Below are 21,398 nucleotides of genomic sequence, written 5' to 3' on the forward strand. Positions count from 1 at the left end.
GGTGTAAAATTATGGAATTCATTAGATCTGGGACTAACAGAAATAAAGACACTTGCTGTATTCAAGAAAAAATATAAAGAAATGGTATTAATCAGTTATAATGAAGAAAATGTTTAACCTGACTTTTGTTTAACTTTTATGTGCGAGACCAATAACTCCAGTGTTGAAAACAAGGAGGGAGCTTCAACACAAAAATGTAAATACATCTGACTATGTTATTGTAATCCAAGGACATTCTATTTTGAATCATTTGAAAACAGCATCTGTGCTGAGTGCTGTGAAAAGGACACTCTGCTCCAAGAACTTTTTGCAAACCAATATGGATCTAATTAGCTGGTCTGTAAGTGCGTTTGACAAAATCTTCTCCATGATGAGACCTGCACCTACTGATCGTTCATGTCCAAGTGGAACTCACATGTCTGGATATGCTGAGGATTCCTGGGCAAGGTGGAGACCAGTGTGTCTGACCAGTCTGGACTTGGAGGACGTCGAGGACGTATACCTGCTGGCTTTGCTGGTGGTTATGCTGATGCTGCTGGGGCTTGGAACCCACTGGCTGTTTGGTACGCTGCACAAAATGTCTGATCGCCAGAAGAATGCAGAGGAAATGGCTGAGGCCACCCTGAGAGCTATCACTGGCGTGCAAGCCGGCCGAACTAAGGCCTATGACAGGGATGGGCAATCTCGGCCCTCGAGGGCCGGTGTCCCTGCAGGTTTTCGATGTTTCCGTTTTCCAACACAGCTGATATATGATCAGCTCATCAGCAAGCTCTGCACAAGACTGATAACGATCCCGTTGATTGGAATCAGCTTGTGTTGGAAAACGGAAACATCGAAAACCTGCAGGGACACCGGCCCTCGAGGGCCGAGATTGCCCATCCCTGGCCTATGATGACACTTCTCTGGTGAAAAACGACATTGCAGCACTCAACCTTGCCATGAACGGAATGAGGAGAGACATGGCCACAAGGTTGCTTGAACTGGAGAAAAAGGTCGCGATGAATCAAAATCGTGATGAAGACGGATCGGACTGAAGGAGGTGTCGGACACATGGTCTTCACTATGCCCAGTTATCTAAAGCTGCTGGACTGTGATAATCCACATGGTACTAATCAACAAGTGATCAACGAACTACCGGAAATAATCTTTTGTCATGATCTATATGCGATCAAATCACTGGTGAAGAGGATCTGATTGACTTTCAATAATCCATTTGCCTAATCAAAAGTCTCCGAAAGTAATCATCTCGACAACTTGCTACTTGGACTTGATGAACTGAGTGAACTTTCAATAATCCACCTGCTTGAATCAAAAGTCTCCGAATGTAATCAACTGGATATCGAACTTCATGGACTTGATGAACTGAGTGAAATTTTATCATCTCTGTTGATTTTTATTTTTATTGCTTGATCTTTTGCGTCCTAGTTTTGTATGGGGGCGGGAATTTATAAGCTTTATGCTTCTTCCTGCCAGCCCTTTTTCTTTTCGGTTATTATATGTCTAAACTGTATGATGTAATGTTTGATTGTCATCAATGCTGTCCGAAAGGAAAAATGAACAAATAAATCAATCAAATCAAATCAAATAATTTAATGTTAAAGATCAACTTTTCCCCATTCATTTTAATAGGACTGAAACAGAATTTTTTCGAAGTCCCACTTTCCACGCCCACTTCCATACATCCAACAGACCATCATGACTGGCTTTCTGATACTGCTCAGTGGCGCAGTTGGGAGAGTGCATGTACAGTAAGCAGGAGGTCGCAGATTCAAAGCCCACCGACAACTGTACATTGCACATGTGTCTGTAACAATTATGTAAACGGATATTAAGTATACCAACTGACATCATACCAGCACATGCGTTATACTGACATGATAAAACATGTTTCCCAAATTAGCGCTGACCCCGGGTTTACACCGGTTGCGTGTGCGGTGCGGTGCGTCTTGACTGTGTGCTCCGGACGCGTCAATTTTTTGGCCAATCCACACCAGCTCCGCACAGCTGCGGTCCGGCAGCTCCGTCGCCGACCACTTCCCGCCGTGTTTCGCGTGACCGCGTGCGATCATGTGGCATTAAAAACAACGACAAACACACAGAAAGTCTGTGCTCAACAGAGAAGCAGAAAGAGAGGTGGACTTTTATTATTTTGTGGCTTTCTACCTCCAAATTAAACCTCTCCTCGTCCATGTTCGCTGGTGTCTAAACCGTGAATGAGCAACTCGCACGTTAACTCCAGGCCCGTCTACGCCCACATCACGTTTTGCGAGCATGCTTGCAAAATAGGAACTGGCGAGTGTTTTATTTTGAAAGGTAATCGGAAATTTATTTTGAAACTGCGTCGGTCTTCCTGTCCCGCTCGATGTGTTTTGTGCTAGCTTGCCATTTGCCGGAGGCCTACCGCTGCAGCGTCCGGCAAAACAGAAAATAGGTCTATCCTTGCGGAAGGGCTGCGGCACGCCGCAGCTGAGACGCAGTCGACACGCAATGCACACGCAAGCGGTGTAAACTGTACCATTCGAATGAATGGAATCTAATTGCTTGCGTCGCCAGAACGCACCGCAACCGCACCGCAACCGCACCGCAACCGCATCCGCATCCGGTGTAAATCCCGGGGTGATGACTTTCAGCATCAGGTGACACTTTGAAAGACAAATATGCCAATTTGCGCCGATTTGCACCACGCCCCATTAGCTCACCTGGTAAGTAAATTGAGTGTGGTTCCATTTTTACACCGAAGCCCGGGTTCGAGTCTTCGGTGGGGAATTTTTTTTTTTTGTCACCCTCAACTTTCATTTACGACATGGATATTTTCCAATTGTTTTACATAAAACAATTAATGTACTAAACCTCAGTGCATCCATAATTATGTAAATTATGTAAGTAAATAAATAAATAAACAAATAAATAAATACAATACATTTAAAAAAAAAAAAAAAAAAAAAAAAAGTGTGAGGAAGTTTAAAATAATAAAAATAATGTCACAGACTTTATTGCACCTGTGGTGGTCAAGTGGTTAAGTTCGTTGTCCAGTAGTCAGCAGGTTGTGGGTTCAAATCCCACCTCTGACTGTACATACTTTTTTTTTTTTAGTTAAAGCTAAAACTTTCATCTTTTCATGTAAAATTCATCCATAATTTCTCATTTGTAATTTACAACCAATTTATCTTTCTTTATCCATTTAACATACATTTTATTGAATGCATTCGTTCAATGACACATTCGCTGCTTCCATTTCACAACACTTCAATGATGTCAACAAGTCTCCTGTGGGTCAGTGGAGAGATTGGCAGTGCAGTAGCTCATTGAACAGTAAATAGGAGGTGAGGGTTTTATACCAGTCTCAGACTGGTTGAATTTAAACTGTCTTTTCATTTATAATTCATTCATAATTTCTCATATGTAATTTACAGCCAATTTATCTTTCTTTATTCATTTAACATACGTTTTATTTAATGCATTCAATTTAATGTTCAATGACACATTCACTGGTTCAGCAAGACAACTCTAAATTACATTTCAAAAAACTTCAATGACGGCACTAAGTCTCCTATGGGTCAGTGGGTAGAGTGGCTGTGCGGCAGCTCATTGAACAGTAAACAGGAGGCGAGGGGTTGAAACCAGCCTCAGACTACTTGAATTCCAAATTTTGTCTTGATAATTTCTAATTTACACACAATTTATCTTTCATTGTAGTTTGTTTACCACATATTTAATGCATTCTATTTAATGTTCAATGACACATTCACTGGTTACTAGTAATTAATAATGAATTACTATGTAATTTTCACATAATTTATCTTTCTATGTCCTTAATTAGCATTCAGCTATTAGCATTTAGCTTAGCATTCAGCTATTAGCATTCAGCTTTCAGCATTCCCACGCAATTTCTCCAGAAATTGCTTAAATAAAGATTGTTTACAGCCTGTTAATCACTGTGATTTATATGACTTTGAACTTTTTTTTTTTTTTTTAACAGGTGATTACACTGACTTCTATTCATCCAGGGATCATGCAACTAATGTTGGCACCATGTTCCGTGGAAAGGAAAATGCTCTCATGCCAAACTGGTATACTAATATTCATGCATCTTTTTTTTTTTTTTTCTCGTTTGTTTGTTAGTTTTTTTTATTTCACAATATCACACAAGTTATAAATACAATTTCACATCCGTGCGATCAACAAAGTCTTCTCACGAAGGAATATACCCTACATTTTAGTTTTAAATTGTGAAAAAGGACGCCCCAAAAAGCTATAATCTTATTTAACGGGGATCAAAGCCACCACCCTGGGAAAGATGTACCTGTAATTTACGTGGCAAAGTGCATCTTATTAAATAATAAATACTGAATGTCATACTAACAAGTGGTCCTCCTATAGATATATTTACAAAATACACAATTGCCCTTAGTGTGGTCATCAAAATGTGAAATAGGCAGCAGGTTCCATTTCAGACAGATTAAGTAAAACCTATTGGACTAATTGAATGATTGAAGCGAGCAGAGAAAGCAAACACTGGACTGCAATATTAGTCACCAGTATATTTCTCCAGAAGCTGAGTCTTTAATTTTCTTTTAAATATTGATAGGGAAGCAGATAGTTTAATATTGTTCTCCAGCTCATTCTATAAGTCATGACCTCTGGAGGTTATACTAAAACTAGTGCATTTTAATTTTCTATATTTTCCTTTCCTGCGATTGGCTGGCAACCAGTCCAGGGTGTCCCCCGCCTACTGCCCAGAGCCAGCTGAGATAGGCGCCAGCACCCCCCGCGACCCTTGTGAGGAATAAGCGGTCAAGAAAATAGATGGATGGATATTTTCCTTTCAAGAGCATTTTGTGCCTATTGTGATATTGGTGAAATGATACCTGTAGTGGGATGAGACTGCAAAGTCTAGTTGTTCTGTCCCTCATATGACAGCAAATTGAGTTGTATTGTTAAGTCAGTTTTTGTTGTGTAGAAATCTAGTTATGTTCTATTTTTGCCAGAAAAGTAGATGTCACCCTTGTCATTGTGTATTCATGTTTGAGTTTGCAAAAACAGAGCCGCCTACTGGCGAAACAGTGTAAGTAGCAGCTATATTATTGAAAGCTTGCACACGCAGTCATAGCACGGGAGGTAGAAACGACAAGAAGTCCCTCTCTCACCATTGTTTTTTATTTCGGAGCCTTGGCAGAGCATAATCTGTAAGTCATACCAGCCATAATGCTGTGACGTATTTGACGTATGTGTTTGTGATTATTTCAATTTTCTTAATGGTGAACTCTCTTTAAAAACAGTGGCTCGTTGCTGTTAGCCGTTAGCTGCTAACCTGCGCTAAAGTTTGTGTTAGCCCACTTGTGCTAAGCAGATGTTAAGTGGTATTGCTTACTAGGGGTGTCACGATTCGCCAACTCCACGATTCGATTTAAATTTCGATTTTGGGGTCACGATTCGATTTTTTTTTCGATTTTTTTTTTTTTTTTTTTTTTTCCGCTCCCCCACTTTATAACACAGAGGCATATGCTTCTGTAGGCTAAGGCTAGTCTATGATCATTGGTTCTATTCATTGTACAGTAAATCTTATTTCAAAAGATCGGCTACATATAGGTGATGCAATTTCCATATTATTTTTGTGTAAATTTATGTAATATATGATAATTGACATTAGGCAGGAATGATCAAATTCAAAGAATTTATTTACAATATAAAGTTAACCGTCTTGTTCTTACTGAAGTGTAAAATAAAAAATAAAAAAACAAAAACAAAAAGTCACAGTGGGTGCCTGCCATCTATTGACTGTTTTTGGTTACAACAGTGTGCTGTGCGTTCCTCTTAAAATAATGTGCAATGTGCAACAACAACAAAAAATATATTGTATCCAAAGTCATGGAACAAATACAGCCTGAACAAACTATATCCCAACATTTACAGTTGCTGGGCATACTGTAGCGTGGTTCAAGTACACTAATTAAATGTTTGAATCCAGCGTTTTCCAAGGCTGCAGGTCTGCTGCTATAAATAGACCTATGGATCTGGCGTTTCGCGCGAGCTGAAGTGTGTGGAAGTTTCACTGTAAATGAGGATGAAATAGTTGGTTGGACCGTTGTTTTCCCACTTCTAGTTGAATTTGATAAATCTAAATCTTTGTGATGCCTGCGTAAATGTCCCGTCATGTTTGTCGTGTTTCCCGTTGTGACGGCTGGCGGCTCGGGCCCGCCGCCGGCTCCGCTCCCCTAGTATGTATGTGTGTGTTTGTGTCGGCTGGTGCCCGTATAATGGTACTTCAGTTTGAATGCGCCAGCGCGACACTCTGATTGGAGGACTGTGCCAGCGCGACACTCCGATTGGACGACTGTGCCAGCGCGACACTCCGATTGGACGACTGTGCCAGCGCGACGCTATTGTGTATCCGTGTATTATACCCCTATTGGTTATTGTTGCGGTTATTATTTGTTCACCTTCCACTTTCACTCCCTTGTCAAACCCCTGCCTGAAATTTCAATTAAAACTACTCAGATGTTAAAGTCGACCCGTGTTTATCTACTCTATATTTTCTGTTATTGTGTTACTTCCCTTCCCCTTGACGAGCCGGGCGTAACACCGTGGCCGAGTACAGTACGCGCACATAGCATATCTTGCAACTGTGGTCTTTTTATCGACAACGTGAACGTTGTCGACATAACTCACCGGGAACGCAAAATGTTTCCAAACTGGTGACGAGAGAAGCGGGAGCGGCTTGAAGCACCATTGCTGTGTCTGTCCGCGCTTGCCATCATGACTGCAGGAGAAGTCAGCAAACAAGTGCCGTTAGCTAGTAGCTGAATGGCTGCGTCTCATTTGCTTTCCTGGGAGGTGGCGGTGGCGGCGGTGGCGGCGGGCGCGGGGGGGGGGGGCATCGAATCGTGTGTCCTCTCTTCTATTTCGATGCTCGAAATCGTGACGTAATTTCGATCGATTTCGATAAAAAATCGAAATCGTGACACCCTTATTGCTTACACTGTATTGCTTACACTGTACATTTATTTTTAGACAGAAGCACTTATATTTTGTTTTGATCTGTATTAGGGCTGGATATCGATTCAATTTTCCAGAATCGATTCGATTCGATTCACAAGGGCCCAAATCGATTCGATTCACAATGCACAACAATTTTCAATTCAGCTGAGGAATTCACGCAGTAGCTATTTTAGACAGTCAAAATTACCAATGCTGCAAATAGTGGAAACTTCTTACTCATTAGTATTAGTAAAAATATGAATATTTACATTAAGAATTTAATCCATTGCAGTTACACTAATAATCTGTTTTATTTAACATGGCCTTATAAAAAGAAATAATAATTTAAATCAATTACAACCACAGTACAGGCTGTGTAAATAAAGTGACAAAAAAAACAAAAAAAAACCTGACAATCGCGACATTCACATTGTTGTGACATCCATCCATCCATTTTCTTAACCGCTTTTCCTCACATGGGTCGCGGAGGTGCTGGAGCCTATCCAAGCTGGCTTCGGGGGGCGGGGGGTGATACGATCTGGATGTATCGATATTTTGAACCCAGCCCTAATAGTCAGTTGGTTTAAATTTATATCGCTTAGCATAAATGCTATATTTGCAATGTACAGTCAGAGGTGGGATTAGAACTCTCACCTGCTGTTTACTTGTGACAGACCTGTTTTAGTTGGCTACCCATTTAGCGACAGAGGATTTGTTGTCATCATTGAAGTGTTGTGAAATGTCATTGAGGGATGCCCTGCTGAATGAACGAATGCATTAAATATAACTTGTAAACGATGATAATGAAAGAATAATTGTGTGAAGATAACAAATGATCAATTGTAGATGAATTATAAATGAATATAGAATAGAGTAAAAAAAATAACGACAAATGACTTCAAAAGTAATGGATGTGAAATAATTTGACAATGGTAAGTATTCAATATTGAATTTGTACTGAAGAGCTGTCCAAGTGGGGTTCGAACACAGGCACACTGATTACCAGTCCTTTGCACTCACCACTAGGCTGATGCTGCCACAGATGAACCTGTCACATTATATGTATTTATAGTGAATACTAAGGTAAAAAAGCTGAAAGCTTGTGTTGAATTAGAATTTTGAATGCAGAATGGAGTAAAAACTTAATAATGATAAATTACATCAAAAGCAATGGATGTGAAATAATCGGACAATGATTAGTATTCAATATTGTAGTTGTGCTAAAGAGTTGCCCAAGCAGGGGTTTGAACCCATATCTTCCAGTGTGTTAGGCAAATGCTCAAACCACTGAACTAACTTGTCAGGCTCAAAGGCATAGCTTATTAGTCATATTTAAAAGTGACATTGATGCTGAAACCACTTAATGGAGACATGTCTTTAATCATTTCAGTGAAATTATAAGGCATTTCCCAATATGATAGTCAGTGAGGATACATGTATAAACTGGCAAAAAGAGCTTGTCTGCAACATGGCCTTGGCTGATTGCTCCTACTATGCTGCCACCTGCTGGCCGTTTTTGAAACATTGGATCTAATAACTTCCATTGCTTGAAGCCACCTCTGTTAAGATGCATGTCAAAGCTTTCTCTCTGCTCTTGTATTTAAAAAAAAAACAACAACAACAAAAAACATGTACACATTCACTTTCTGCCATACGTGGCAGGGAGACATGTCCTGGTGCGGTCGGACAACACCTCCACTGTATATCACAGTGGTGTCAAACATACGGCCCGTGGGCCGGATTAGGCCCGCAAAGGGGTTTAATCCGGCCCGCAAGACGACTTTGTTAAGTAAAATAAAAAATTATACCGTCTGACCAATTAATCAGCCAGCCACAATCAAATATATACATTTGTAATTTCACAAGTGGTTCTCAGATGAGTAATGTAACTTGTACATGGAATCGCCCTGGAAGTCATTATTTTACACACAACTTATGGTTTGTGTTTTGTGTGTTTTTTGTTTTGTTTTTTAAATCATAGACCAAGATAAATGTGTTAAATACGACAAATTCAATTACTGGTAACACAAATACATATGACAAGGATTAACGTCCTTATAGCTTCATCAACTGTGCCACACAATGCATTCTAGGAACTATATATATGCAAAACTGGTAGATTTTAACACTTCCGGAAGTGCTGCCGCCCCATTTGCATTCGTGTTATTTTTTTTCAAACAATAGATTACAGTTGAGCTCCGTAATTTAGGGCTGCCCCAAAAATCTGCAGATAATTGACGGCAATTGTTTTTTAGTTATATACCATTATTTTACCGATTTGGCCCACTTAGTAATATATTTTCCTCCGTGCGACCCCTGAGCTAATATGAGTTTAACACACCTAGTATATCACATCAATCATCAGGGAGGGACGAGGTCAGACCAGTTGTTACGAGCCTCACAATGACTTTTCAAATTGGACCCCCCTCTCACCTTGCTAGCCTGTGGGCTTTGTTTCTCCCAGGCATTGCCAACCAGTCATCGGATTCCCTATCCCGCCATCGTCAGGGAGATTGGCGCCTCCACCCGGAAGTGGTCAGCGACGTTTGGATTCACTTCAGCAAAGCGACGGTCGATTTTTTTTTTGCCTCCGAGGAGTCCACGCACTGCCCCTTTGGTTTTGTCTGAGGGAAGAGAGCAGCCCGCAAGGCCAGATTGCTCTGGCACACCCTTGGCCGAAGACCCCGAAGACACTTCAAAGAGTCCTTCAGGAGGGTCACACAATGTTGCTGGTGGCTCCTTTTTGGCCAGCCCAGACTTGGTTACCTCTTCTCCTCTATGCTCATCCGAACCGTGGCCTCTGCCCAGTCGGCTGGACCTACTGTCCCAAGAGCGGGGTCGGACTTGGCATCCCAATCCCCGTCGGCTCAAGATGTTTGTCTAGCTGCTGAGGGGCAAGACTCATTACTGACTAAGTGCTCGCCGTCTGTGAAGAATACGATCCTTAATGCCAGGGCTCCATGCACTCGCTAACAGGTGGAACTTGTTTACGGAGCGGTGTGCCAACAGCGGAATGGATCCTGTGACGTGCCCTATTCCTGCTGTTTTGGAGTTTGTTCAATCTGTTTTTTGAGAAGGGCTTCTACGATCAAAGTTTACGTTTGAGGTGATTTCGGCCCGCCATGTTACAATTGATGGCAAGTCTGTGGGTTGCCATAGTCATGTGACTAGGGATGGGTACCGAAGACGGTACGTTTGTGGTATGGGCCGATTTGGGTCAGTACTTCAGAGCACCGATTCACGTAAAATTAAAAGGTGCCATGTTTCGCACCCGGCATACTGACGTCACCCACTCGCGGGAGCCTGGCCGGTCTGGAGCTGCGAGGTCGGTTGGTGGAAGCGACTGGCGGCGAGCGGGTGCAAGGTGGTAGCTCGGCTGAGAGACCGATCGCCCAACCCGCAGGTGTCACTGCCTCTGCCTCGATCCACAATGCAGTATTGACTCAACCGGGTCCTGGCCGGGCCGCAGCCGGTGGAGGGAAACCTACATTTGCGGCTTTGTGAACGAGTGTGCCGCCAAGCCGAACAAATACATACGTTTTATGAAGGGGGAAAGCCTCCGCACCCAGCTCAGAATCAGCGCACGGCTGAGAGGGAGGTGTCGGAGACACCACCAAAGACAATCATGACAGAAGGTACACGGCTTCACCCTCCTTAAGGTATACAGACATTGTAATTTGGATGTGCTACTCTTGACCATATTTACAATAGCAGAAGCTTGTGACCAAAATATAGCGAGCATTACAAACCACGTCGGGTCCATTCAAATGATTAATTTGAACTCAATTATTCTCTATGTTCACGTCATGTCCCCTTCCAACTGTCATTTTTTACTATATTGAGTGCAACGTGGGTTGGAACTTCAAACTCATTGTGCGGCGTGGCAGGCTTTATGTTCTGGAAAAACAACTGCACAAAAAATGAAGATAACATCAATTATTAATTTATATACTTAGACTTAGACTTAAACTTGACTTATTGATCCCTTTGGGATGGCTCCCTCTCGGAAATTTACATGTCCAGCAGCAATAAGAACTAGGGGTGTGACGATATCTCGATACGGCGATACATCGCGATATTTTCTCTCACGATGGGTTATCGATATGCCTATGCCAAGTATCGATACAGCCGCTGTAACGGCTCCATTGTTCCTTATTGCACAATTACTTGGCGGGCCGCTAGAGGGAGCGCCTCATAAGAGTGACGGGGAAATGTGCGGCAGTCTTCAGCCGCAGAAGACCCAAGTAAACAAAACGCCGGCTGCATACAAGTCAGATGTGGATATATTGATATATGTGGAATGGATACATTTCGGATTTTATCAAATGGAATAGAGAAGAGATGGACTTGGGTGGATGCAAGAACTGTCTCACAATAGCTACACTGGAAACATGACGAATATGACAGCCACTTAGAGCGGCATCATCGAGGACTAGACTTGCTAAAGGTAAGAGCTAATTCTCTCTCTGTCTGCTAATTTAATTCTCCAAGGGCAAAGTTTATCACGCACAGCATCTCTGTGTATATTTGCAATCGATTTCCACCCGTAAAGCGTAGTTGTGAATGATGGTTTTCGCTACGGGATTTCCTTAGGCGCCAGGGGCACGAGGGAGATGTCTTGCTCGTTGAATTTAAGCGGGGGCAATACGACACGAAAAACGCAACGCTGTGATAGTTACAAAATGAAATGGAGCTCAGCTAAAGCTCCCGAATGTCGGGACACTCTCCCGAACTTCCAAACTACACTAGTGCAACAAGAAATGAGTAATGGCAAACTAACACACGAGAGCGGAGGCTCGCTAACAAAATGAAGGGAGAAAAGAACACATACAAATAGCCAGACCATGACTGAAGACAACCAGGTAAAATAACCGGTCATTTCACTGAGAAAAAGAATTCCAACTTTGTAAGAGGAGATCAGGGCTAAACTAATGCATTTGAGTCGTCACAACGAGTAGGTCTTTGTTGGATAAATCGGAACTATGTGTGTATCATTGTATGTTGCTACACGGATGTGTTGTATTGGTGCACATGGCAAGCGAGCGATAAAGAAGACTGTTAAACATCAACAGGTGTCAACATTGTCTCACGTACCGATAGTTAACACTACATCAGGGGTGGCGAGATCCGGTCCTCGAGGGCCGCAGTCCTGCTGGTTTTGGATATTTCCCTTCTTCAACACAGCTGATTCATGATCAGCTCATCAGCAAGCTCTGCAGAAACCTGATAACGAGCCTGTTAATTGGAATCAGCTGCACTTCGAGTAGGGAAATCTGCAAAACCTGCAGGACACCCGCCCTCGAGGACCGCAGTTTGCCACCCCTGCACTACATGGTGTCAGAAGCAAAAAGGCAACGATGAGCGAAGGTGACGCCGGGCAAAGAAGGAACGCTGAGGGCGGAGCTGCTATGCCTCAGTTAACGGCGCCGGACAGGTTTGACTTCACGAAAGTTACCGAGTGGCCAAGATGGCTGAAGCGTTTCAAGCGCTACAGAGTAGCGTCGGGATTGGATGAACAATCACAAGAATTCCAAGTTAACAGCTTCATGTACGCTGCCAGTGACGACGCGGAGGACATTTTAAATGTCCTACCTCTGACTGATGCGGAAAAAAATTCCTACGAGGCAGTTACGAGGGCTTTCACGGCTCATTGTGTTAGCAAGAGGAACGTTATCTTCGAGAGGGCGCTCTTCAACAGGAGGTGCCAGGAGCCCGACGAAAGTGTGGAGTCCTTCATAACGGCGGTGCACACGCTGGCAGAATTTTGTGAGTTCGGTGTTTTCAGAGAAGAGCTCATACGGGATCGCATTGTTGTGGGCATAAGAGATGCTAAGTTATCGGAGAGCCTACAGCTGGATGCAGATTTAACATTGGAAAGGCCTATGACAAAGGTGAGACAAAGTGAAACAATAAAAAGACAGCAGCCGGTCCTGAGAGGAGTTGAGCAGCAACCAGGACAAATTGAGACAATACAGAAAAAGTTTGCTAAGCAATTTAAAACAACAAAAGACAAAACAGTCTCCAAGTTAAGTGAGTGCAGCAGATGTGGACAGTTTAAGAAACACTCAAGAGCTGAATGTCCAGCACGTGATGCAGAATGCAGAAGGTCTCACAAGAAGGGACACTTTGCAAAAAAGTGCAGATCGGCTGGAGGCGTCCACGACATAACAGAGCTTCATGGCGGAAGCGGAGAGGAAGCGGAGTTTGCATTCCTGGGCGAAATGGACTGCATGGAGGATGAGGAGTGGTATGAAATAGTGCACTTAAACCAAGATGAAACACTCTTCAAGTTGGACACCGGAGCAAGTGTCACAGCTATTCCAAGCAGCATTTACTCCCCACAGAAACATGGATCACTACAGGCGCCAGCAAAAGTGCTGTATGGACCAGGCAGACAAAAATTGGACGTCAAAGGACGCTTTCAAGGCAAACTAACCAGGGCTCAAGGGACAACAATACAGGATGTGTATGTTGTTAAAGGGCTGTACAAACCATTGCTGGGTCTCCCCGCAATTAAACCGCTTGGGCTGGTAAAACGTGTCAATGCAGTGCAAACACAGCCAGAGGACTTCAGAGCACAGTACCCAACCGTGTTTTTGGGGCTGGGGAAGTTGGAGGAGCCCTACAAAATTGAGTTAGACTCAGGAGCCGTTCCATATGCCCTTGTCAACCCCCCGCAGAGTACCCCTGCCCCTGCGGGACAAAGGTAAAGTGGAGCTGGAACGTATGGAACAAATTGGGGTGATCTCCAGGGTGACACAGCCCACCCCATGGTGCGCCGGTCTTGTGGTGGCACCCAAGGCGCGGCCAGGTAAAATAAGATTGTGTGTGGACATGACCCATCTGAACAGGTGGGTGAGAAGGGAGAGGCACATCCTACCAGCGGTAGACCACTCACTCGCCATGCTATCAGGGGCAGAGGTTTTCACAAAACTCGATGCCACATTTTGGCAAATCCCATTGGCCGAGGAAAGCCGGCTTCTCACAACATTCATCACCCCTTTCGGTAGATTTTGTTTTAACCGGTTGCCATTTGGGATCTCATCTGCTCCAGAACACTTTCAGCGTCGCATGTCACAGATGCTGGAAGGGTGTGAGGAGGTCGTTTGCCAGGCTGACGACATTGTCGTTTTTGGAGAAGACATGCCGCAGCATAATGAGAGGTTACACAAGGTGCTACAAACCCTCAGAAGACACGGACAGACATTGAATGAGAAATGTGAATTCGCAAAAGATAAGATTCTGTTCGTGGGACACTGTGTTACGGGGGATGGTATGCGTCCGGACCCAAACAAGGTTAGAGCCATCATGGAGATGCCCGAACCGACTGATGCAGAGAGGGTGAGGAGAGTGATGGGCATGGCCAACTACTTGGGAAAGTTTCTCCCTCATCTCGCATCATACACAAAGCCACTGAAGGACCTTCTCAGTGAAAAGAATGAGTGGCACTGGGGGCCTCAACAGGCAGATGCTTTTGAGAAATTAAAAATGGAACTGAGCTCACAACGAGTTCTTGCTCCATACTCGCTAAAAGCAGAGACATGTGTGGCAGCTGACGCCTCATCCTACGGGCTGGGTGCCGTCCTCACTCAGAAGCAACCTGATGGAGCATGGAGACCGATAGTGTTCATCTCAAGAGGCTTGACTGAGGTGGAGAAACACTCTGCACAAATAGAGAAAGAGGCTTTGGCAGTCGCATGGGCTTGCGAAAGGTTAACGCCATACATCCATGGACTGAGATTCAAGTTGGAGACAGACCACAAGCCTCTGGTGCCATTGCTGAGCACTAAAGCACTGGACGAGCTGCCAACCAGAGTGTTGAGGTTTCGTCTGAGGCTGATGAAGTTCACATTTGACATTGTGCATGTCCCAGGAAAGAGTCTGATAACAGCGGACACCCTGTCGAGAGCACCAGTAAAATACATGCCGACACCGGAATAACTGAGCAACGAGACAGAGGTCAAAGTGTTTGTGGACACTGTGATTCAGAGTTTGGCAGCGACAGCGCCAAAGCTGAAAGAAATCCATCAGAAACAACACATGGACCCAATCGGCGCCAGACTCATCCAGTATTGTCAGTCAGGGTGGCTGGAAAAGCATGCATTGTCTCCTGAGTTGGGACCTTACTGGCCAGAGAAGGACAACTTCACTGTGGCTGGTGAGGTACTGCTGAGAGGACAGAGACTGGTAATTCCACAATCCATGAGACAAGAAATATTAGGCCAGCTTCACAGTGGTCATCAAGGAATAGTAAAATGCCGAGCTAGAGCCCGCCAGTCAGTCTGGTGGCCAGGACTGTCAGTGCAGATTAGTCAACTTGTAAGCAACTGCAACACATGTTTACAGCACAGAGCGGAACACAAGGAACCACTGATGACAACGCCGGTACCGCAACGTCCATGGCAGAGAGTCGGCACTGACTTGTTCTTCTGGGAAAAAGAGACGTACGTTCTCATGGTGGATTACTTCTCGAGGTACATCGAGGTGGCCAAGCTGAAAGTGCCATCCGCAGCAGCGGTGATTGCTGCCATCAAGGAGGCTTTCAGTCGTCACGGGATACCGGAGACAGTTGTGTCGGACAACGGACCGCAGTACGGCGGTGAACTATTTAAGGACTTTGCAGCGGAATTTGGAGTTGCACATGTTACCAGTAGCCCACGGTACCCACCGCCAAATGGAGAATCCGAGCGGGCTGTGGCCACCATAAAAGGACTGTGGAAAGGAGGAGGTGACAAAACAAAAGCGCTTCTCACATACCGAGCTACACCTCTTGAGTGTGGATTTTCTCCAGCGCAACTCCTGATGGGTAGGCAATTGCAAACTAGCCTCCCACAACACCCTGTCACCTTACTCCCACGATGGCCAAACATCAAGGACTTTAAATCCAAACAGAGACTGTCGAAGGAAAAGCAACAATATTACTTCAACCGTCGCCACAGGGCCCGTCCTTTAACACCCCTGAAGGTGGGCCAAAATGTGTGGCTGCAGAGAGAGAAAAAAGAAGGGACAGTTGTAGAGCAGGCAGCTACACCCAGATCATATGTCATCAACACAGATGAGGGGTATTTCAGAAGAAATCGCACACATGTGAGGCCATTAGGTTCAGCACCAGTTGAAACGCCAGTTAGTACTGACACGAAGATGAGTAGTACACAACCAATTAATAATCCTGTTACAACTGGTAGTCCATCCATCCATCCATTTTCTTGACCTCTTATTCCTTACAAGGGTCGCGGGGGGCACTGGCGCCTATCTCAGCTGGCTCTGGGCAGCAGGCGGGGGACACCCCAGACTGGTTGCCAGCCAATCGCAGGGCACACAGAGACGAACAACCATCCACGCTCACAAGCACACCTAGGGACAATTTGGAGCGCCAATTAACCTGCCATGCATGTATTTGGAATGTGGGAGGAGACCGGAGTACCCGGAGAAGACCCACGCGGGCACGGGGAGAACATGCAAACTCCACCCAGGAATGGCCGGAGCCTGGACTCGAACCGGAGTCCTCAGAACTGGGAGGCGACGTGCTAACCATAACTGGTAGTCATATACAAAATACTACAGGCACACCTTATGTGACAGCCTCAGGGAGAGTGTCGCGTCCACCTAAGCGGTTGGACCTGTAGGTGTTACTCCTGACGATATGTTTGTTACTGAGTTATAAGAATAGAAAATTAGAATAGAAAAAGGTCTGTTATAAACACGATATACATAATGATGGGAGCTAAAAGAAAATAAATAGTCTGGGTTATTGTTATGGATATTCTGAATGTTGAATTGTTATGTAACAGGTTGAAAAGTCTTACAGCAATACAGATATGGATGTGTATGGAGAGTTCTGACTTAAAAGGGGAGGTGTTGGATAAATCGGAATGTATGTTGCTACACGGATGTGTTGTATTGGTGCACATGGCAAGCAAGCGATAAAGAAGACTGTTAAACATCAACAGGTGTCGTCATTGTCTCACTTACCGATAGTTAACACTACAGTCTTACCAGCGAGTCAACAACGGATGGACATCTATCTTTTTTTTTTTTTTTTTTTTTTACCATTTCCACGCATTCCATCAGTGATTAGGACCTCAAATCATACGTGCTGCTCTTTTACTTTTCTTTTTCTTTTTTTTATTTTATTTTAAAGAAAAGCATGAGCTTACTTTTACTTGTGTAAGACATTTATCTGTCCAGCGAGTGACCCAGTTTTGCATAAGTTTCTATGAAAAATGTGTATTATATCGTCAATGTTAGTTTTAAAACATATCTTTCTACTTTTTGAAGCATACAATTTCTGAGCAATGTTAATATTGATTTAATATCTAAAATTTCATTTAAATTTAATTCAAAATTCATAAAATGAAACAATTGACTAAGTAATTGACTGGCATGTTGTATGACAGTAGTGTTTAAGAAAGACACAAATTTGCTCACAGAAAGTTCTCTGTTGAGAAGACATTTGTTTTTGTTTAAAGAAAAGCATGAGCTTACTTTTACTTGTGTAAGACATTTATCTGTCCAGCGAGTGACCCAGTTTTGCATAAGTTTCTATGAAAAATGTGTATTATATCGTCAATGTTAGTTTTAAAACATATCTTTCTACTTTTTGAAGCATACAATTTCTGAGCAATGTTAATATTGATTTAATATCTAAAATTTCATTTAAATTTAATTCAAAATTCATAAAATGAAACAATTGACTAAGTAATTGACTGGCATGTTGTATGACAGTAGTGTTTAAGAAAGACACAAATTTGCTCACAGAAAGTTCTCTGTTGAGAAGATATTTGTTTTTGTTTAAAAAAATGCACTAAATTACTCACTCTGAAGAAGACACCAGTTTTAATGGTTTTTTCAGTAATGGTATGAAAATAAACTATTTTGTCATTGAAAAAAACATCAGTTTATGTCTTGAGTAGATTTATCGTGATTATCGTGGACTTATTTCCTGACCAATATATCGATAATCGCAGTATCGTCATATCGCGAGATAATCGTTATCGTGAGCCTCGTATCGCGTATCGTATCATATCGTGAGGTACCCACCCCTAATAAGAACAGATAATAAAAATAAAAAATAATTCAATCAATCAATAAATAAGGTTATTACACCAGAGATTTAATTAATAAGAATAATAATAAAAATAAAATAAATAAAAAATCAATTAATCAATAAATAAGGTTATTACACCAGAGATTGAATTAATAATAATAATAATAATAATAATAATGATGATAATAATAAAATAAATAAAAATTCAATCAATCAATAAATAAGGTTATTACACCAGAGATTGTAATAATAATAATGATAATAATAATAATAATAATGAAAAAATAAAATAAAGAATAAAAATTCAATCAATCAATAAATAAGGTTATTATATCAGAGATTGAATTAAATAAATTAAGTACAGTAAAGTGCTAAATTTGTGACGTGAAGTGCACTCTCCCCCCCAGTGAGGAGTTGTAGAGTACAATGGCACGGTGGACAAAGGAGTTCTTTAGTCTGTTGGTCCGGCACTTGGGGAGCATCAGCCTACTACTGAACAGGCTCCCCTGAATGCTAATGACAGTGTGCAGAGGGTGGCTGGTATTGTCCATAATATCCAGCAGTTTGTCTAGAGTCCTCTTCTCTGCCACTGTCAGAGAGTCTAGCTTCATGCCAACCGCCTGATAAGCTTGTCCAGTCTGTGAAAGTCCTTCTTGGTGTTGCCCCCCAGCACACCACGGTATAAAAGAGAACACTGGCAACCACAGACTGGTAAAACATCTTCAGAAGTTTGCTGCAGATGTTGAAAGAACGCAGTCTCCTCATGAAGTACATCCTGCTTTGTGTCTTCCTGTACAGGTGACTGGTGTTTGTTGTCAAGTCCAGTTTATTGTCCAGCCACAACCCAAGGTATTTGTAACTGTCCACCACCTCCACCTCAGCTCCCTCTAACAGGACGGGTCCTGGTCCTGGTCTGAACCTCCTAAAGTCAATGACCAGCTCCTTCGTTTTAGAGGTATTGAGCTATAGGTGGTTGGTGTGGCACCAAGCAGCAAAGTCTCTGACCAGTCTCTGATACTCCTCTCTGTCATCCTGGATGCATCCAACGATGGCTGTATCGTCGGCGTACTTCTGTACATGACACATCTCTCAGTTGTAGCAGAAGTCTGAGGTGTACAGGGTGAAGAGAACAGGAGCCAGCACTGTGCCCTGAGGGGCTCCTGTGTTACTGACCACTGTGTCAGACGTGATGTCCTTCAGCCTGACATACTGTGGTCTGCAAGTGAGGTAATCGAAGATCCAGTTCACCAGGTGGGGGTCCACTCCCATCCTGCCTAGTTCAAGAATCCAGGCTCTTGATGGCGTCAAAGTGCTCCCATGTGTAGGCAATCTTCTTCACAATGAGATCATTTAAAATATTGTGATAAGTTACTTGGGGGAACGTTGTGGCTTGCTTTGACCAGGCCAATGGTGAAAGTAGATACAGATCTTTCCCTCCAACCAACTCCAGCTTTTGCCAATACCGGCTAAGAACGGCTGGTTGTAGTGTGTCGTGATAACTATGGACGTCTTTTGGTACATTTGTCATGTTTAGATGAATCATTCACCGAAAACACTGCTCCTTTCGTGTCTTTCTAAGGATTGTTTGTCCATCAAGAGGGTAAGCGGTCGCTAAGCATTCTGGGTAAAGTGACGTCAGTTGGAAGGGTCTTGCTCGTTTTCCTCCTCAATCTACGGATCGGGGTGCCACTCCGGGTCTTTGTTGTCCTGTGAGGGCGCTCCGCTCTTATTTGGATGCTACGACATGCTTCCGTACATCCACCCAGCTATTTGTGTCTCGCGACGGCCCAACTAAGGGGGCCGCTGTTTCCAAGCAACGCCTCGCTCAGTGGATCGGGGATGTGATTGGGCACTTGTACCGGGTCTCTGGTCGGTCCCCTCCTCCGACGGTTCGCAGTCACTCCACCAGGAGTGTATCTACGCCGTAGGCCACTCTGTAAGGCGTGCCCTTGGAGGACATCTGTGCAGCTGCCTCCTGGTCGTCGCCCTTCACGTTTTCAAGGTTCTACAGTTTGGATGTCACCTCTCCTCATCCACTGGACGTGGTTCGTTGTCCTGCAGAGGCCCCGCTGTGTGTCTTTGTGACGTCGCTGGTATTCGGCGTTCCATGCTGGTTACAGCACCGCCACCTGACGGTCGAGAGGGACAAAATAGACGATAGTTACACATTAACCATTTCTATGAGTGCCGAACGACCGCCAGCATTGCTTGTCACTCAGAGCCCTCATGTTGAGTTGCGCAAGAAGGTTCTGAGAGAATGAGTTCCAGTCATGATGCTTTTTTATGTATGGTATGTGGATTACATCAGCCGGAACTAGGGACAAGCATATTCTATTATTCTTGCTCGATGACGCTATCGCGTAGGGAGAATTCCATGTTGTTTACGGCACCGCCAGGTCATTCGGGATTCACAGAAGCGTAGTTACATTTGTAACTGTCGTTTTAACTCTTCCAAACAGTATAAATCAGAGGTCAGACATTGTTATGTTGCACAAGTCAAGCCATCTTAATTTATCTAGCACTTTCCAAAAGCCTTAGCTGTCACAAAGCGCTTTACAGAACAACATAAACATAACATAATATTTTAACAACAATAGAATCACAATAAACCAACATTTTTTAATTGCTACATACGCTTGATGTTTGGAGCGGTTATAGATGAAAGAGGAGAGAATCAGTCTCCTTTCAGCAGTTGAAAGAACCTGGTTCTATTTGTATAATCATATTTCAGAATGTCCCTCAGATTATTATGACATTGAAAACATCAGTTAAAACAACTTCATTATTTATGATTTTCTCTATTAATCAGCACTTTATTTTGTGCAGGTTGAGCCTTCCTGTGGGATATCATGGTAGAGCATCATCAGTGGTTGTTTCTGGCACCCCCATTCGTCGGCCGTTGGGACAGATGAGACCTGATCAGAGTAAGTTTACAGTGGCAATTCATTACACAGACTTCCCTGATAAATGTTGACCAAATGTAAATGAGCCACATAGACACTAGTGTCTATCAATGTCTATTTACTGTAGATTGTATGTTTGGTGAAAGAAAAAGCCTTTCCGTGTTGTTATATTATTAAATTTGTAGTGATTAGAACATAATTCACCCACGGAACATTGGGACGAAGGGGGAGTTTGTTGGGATGAAAGGATGAAAGGATAAAAGAACAAAATGTTGGTAGGTCTGTGAGCCTCGCGCAGAGTGAGTTGTTGTTGCTGTTAAACGATGAGAAGCTGATATCAATAAACCGCCGGTCTTTGGCTCTGGACTTCAACACTCTGCCTCCGACTCCCGTCACTGCTCGCTACATTGGTGACCCCGACATCCGCCTCGTTGACGTTTCCGAGGCTGAGAATTTGATCGAATTGAGCG

The 21,398-nt window shown here is 43.4% G+C and overlaps 1 protein-coding gene across 4 annotated transcripts in view; it reads left to right on the plus strand.

The window, feature by feature from the left end:
- Window positions 1-21,398, plus strand: part of fah (fumarylacetoacetate hydrolase (fumarylacetoacetase)) — a 263,029-nt gene that overhangs the window by 44,379 nt on the left and 197,252 nt on the right. For all 4 annotated transcript variants that reach the window (XM_077518259.1, XM_077518261.1, XM_077518262.1 and 1 more), the window contains exons 5-6: window positions 3,980-4,070; window positions 20,852-20,949. In XM_077518259.1, coding sequence (XP_077374385.1) covers window positions 3,980-4,070; window positions 20,852-20,949 — 189 coding nt within the window. The remainder of the gene's footprint in view (window positions 1-3,979; window positions 4,071-20,851; window positions 20,950-21,398) is intronic.

The sequence above is a fragment of the Festucalex cinctus genome, chromosome 4 (genome assembly GCF_051991245.1).
Source record: "Festucalex cinctus isolate MCC-2025b chromosome 4, RoL_Fcin_1.0, whole genome shotgun sequence".
Classification (NCBI taxonomy): Eukaryota; Metazoa; Chordata; class Actinopteri; order Syngnathiformes; family Syngnathidae; genus Festucalex; species Festucalex cinctus.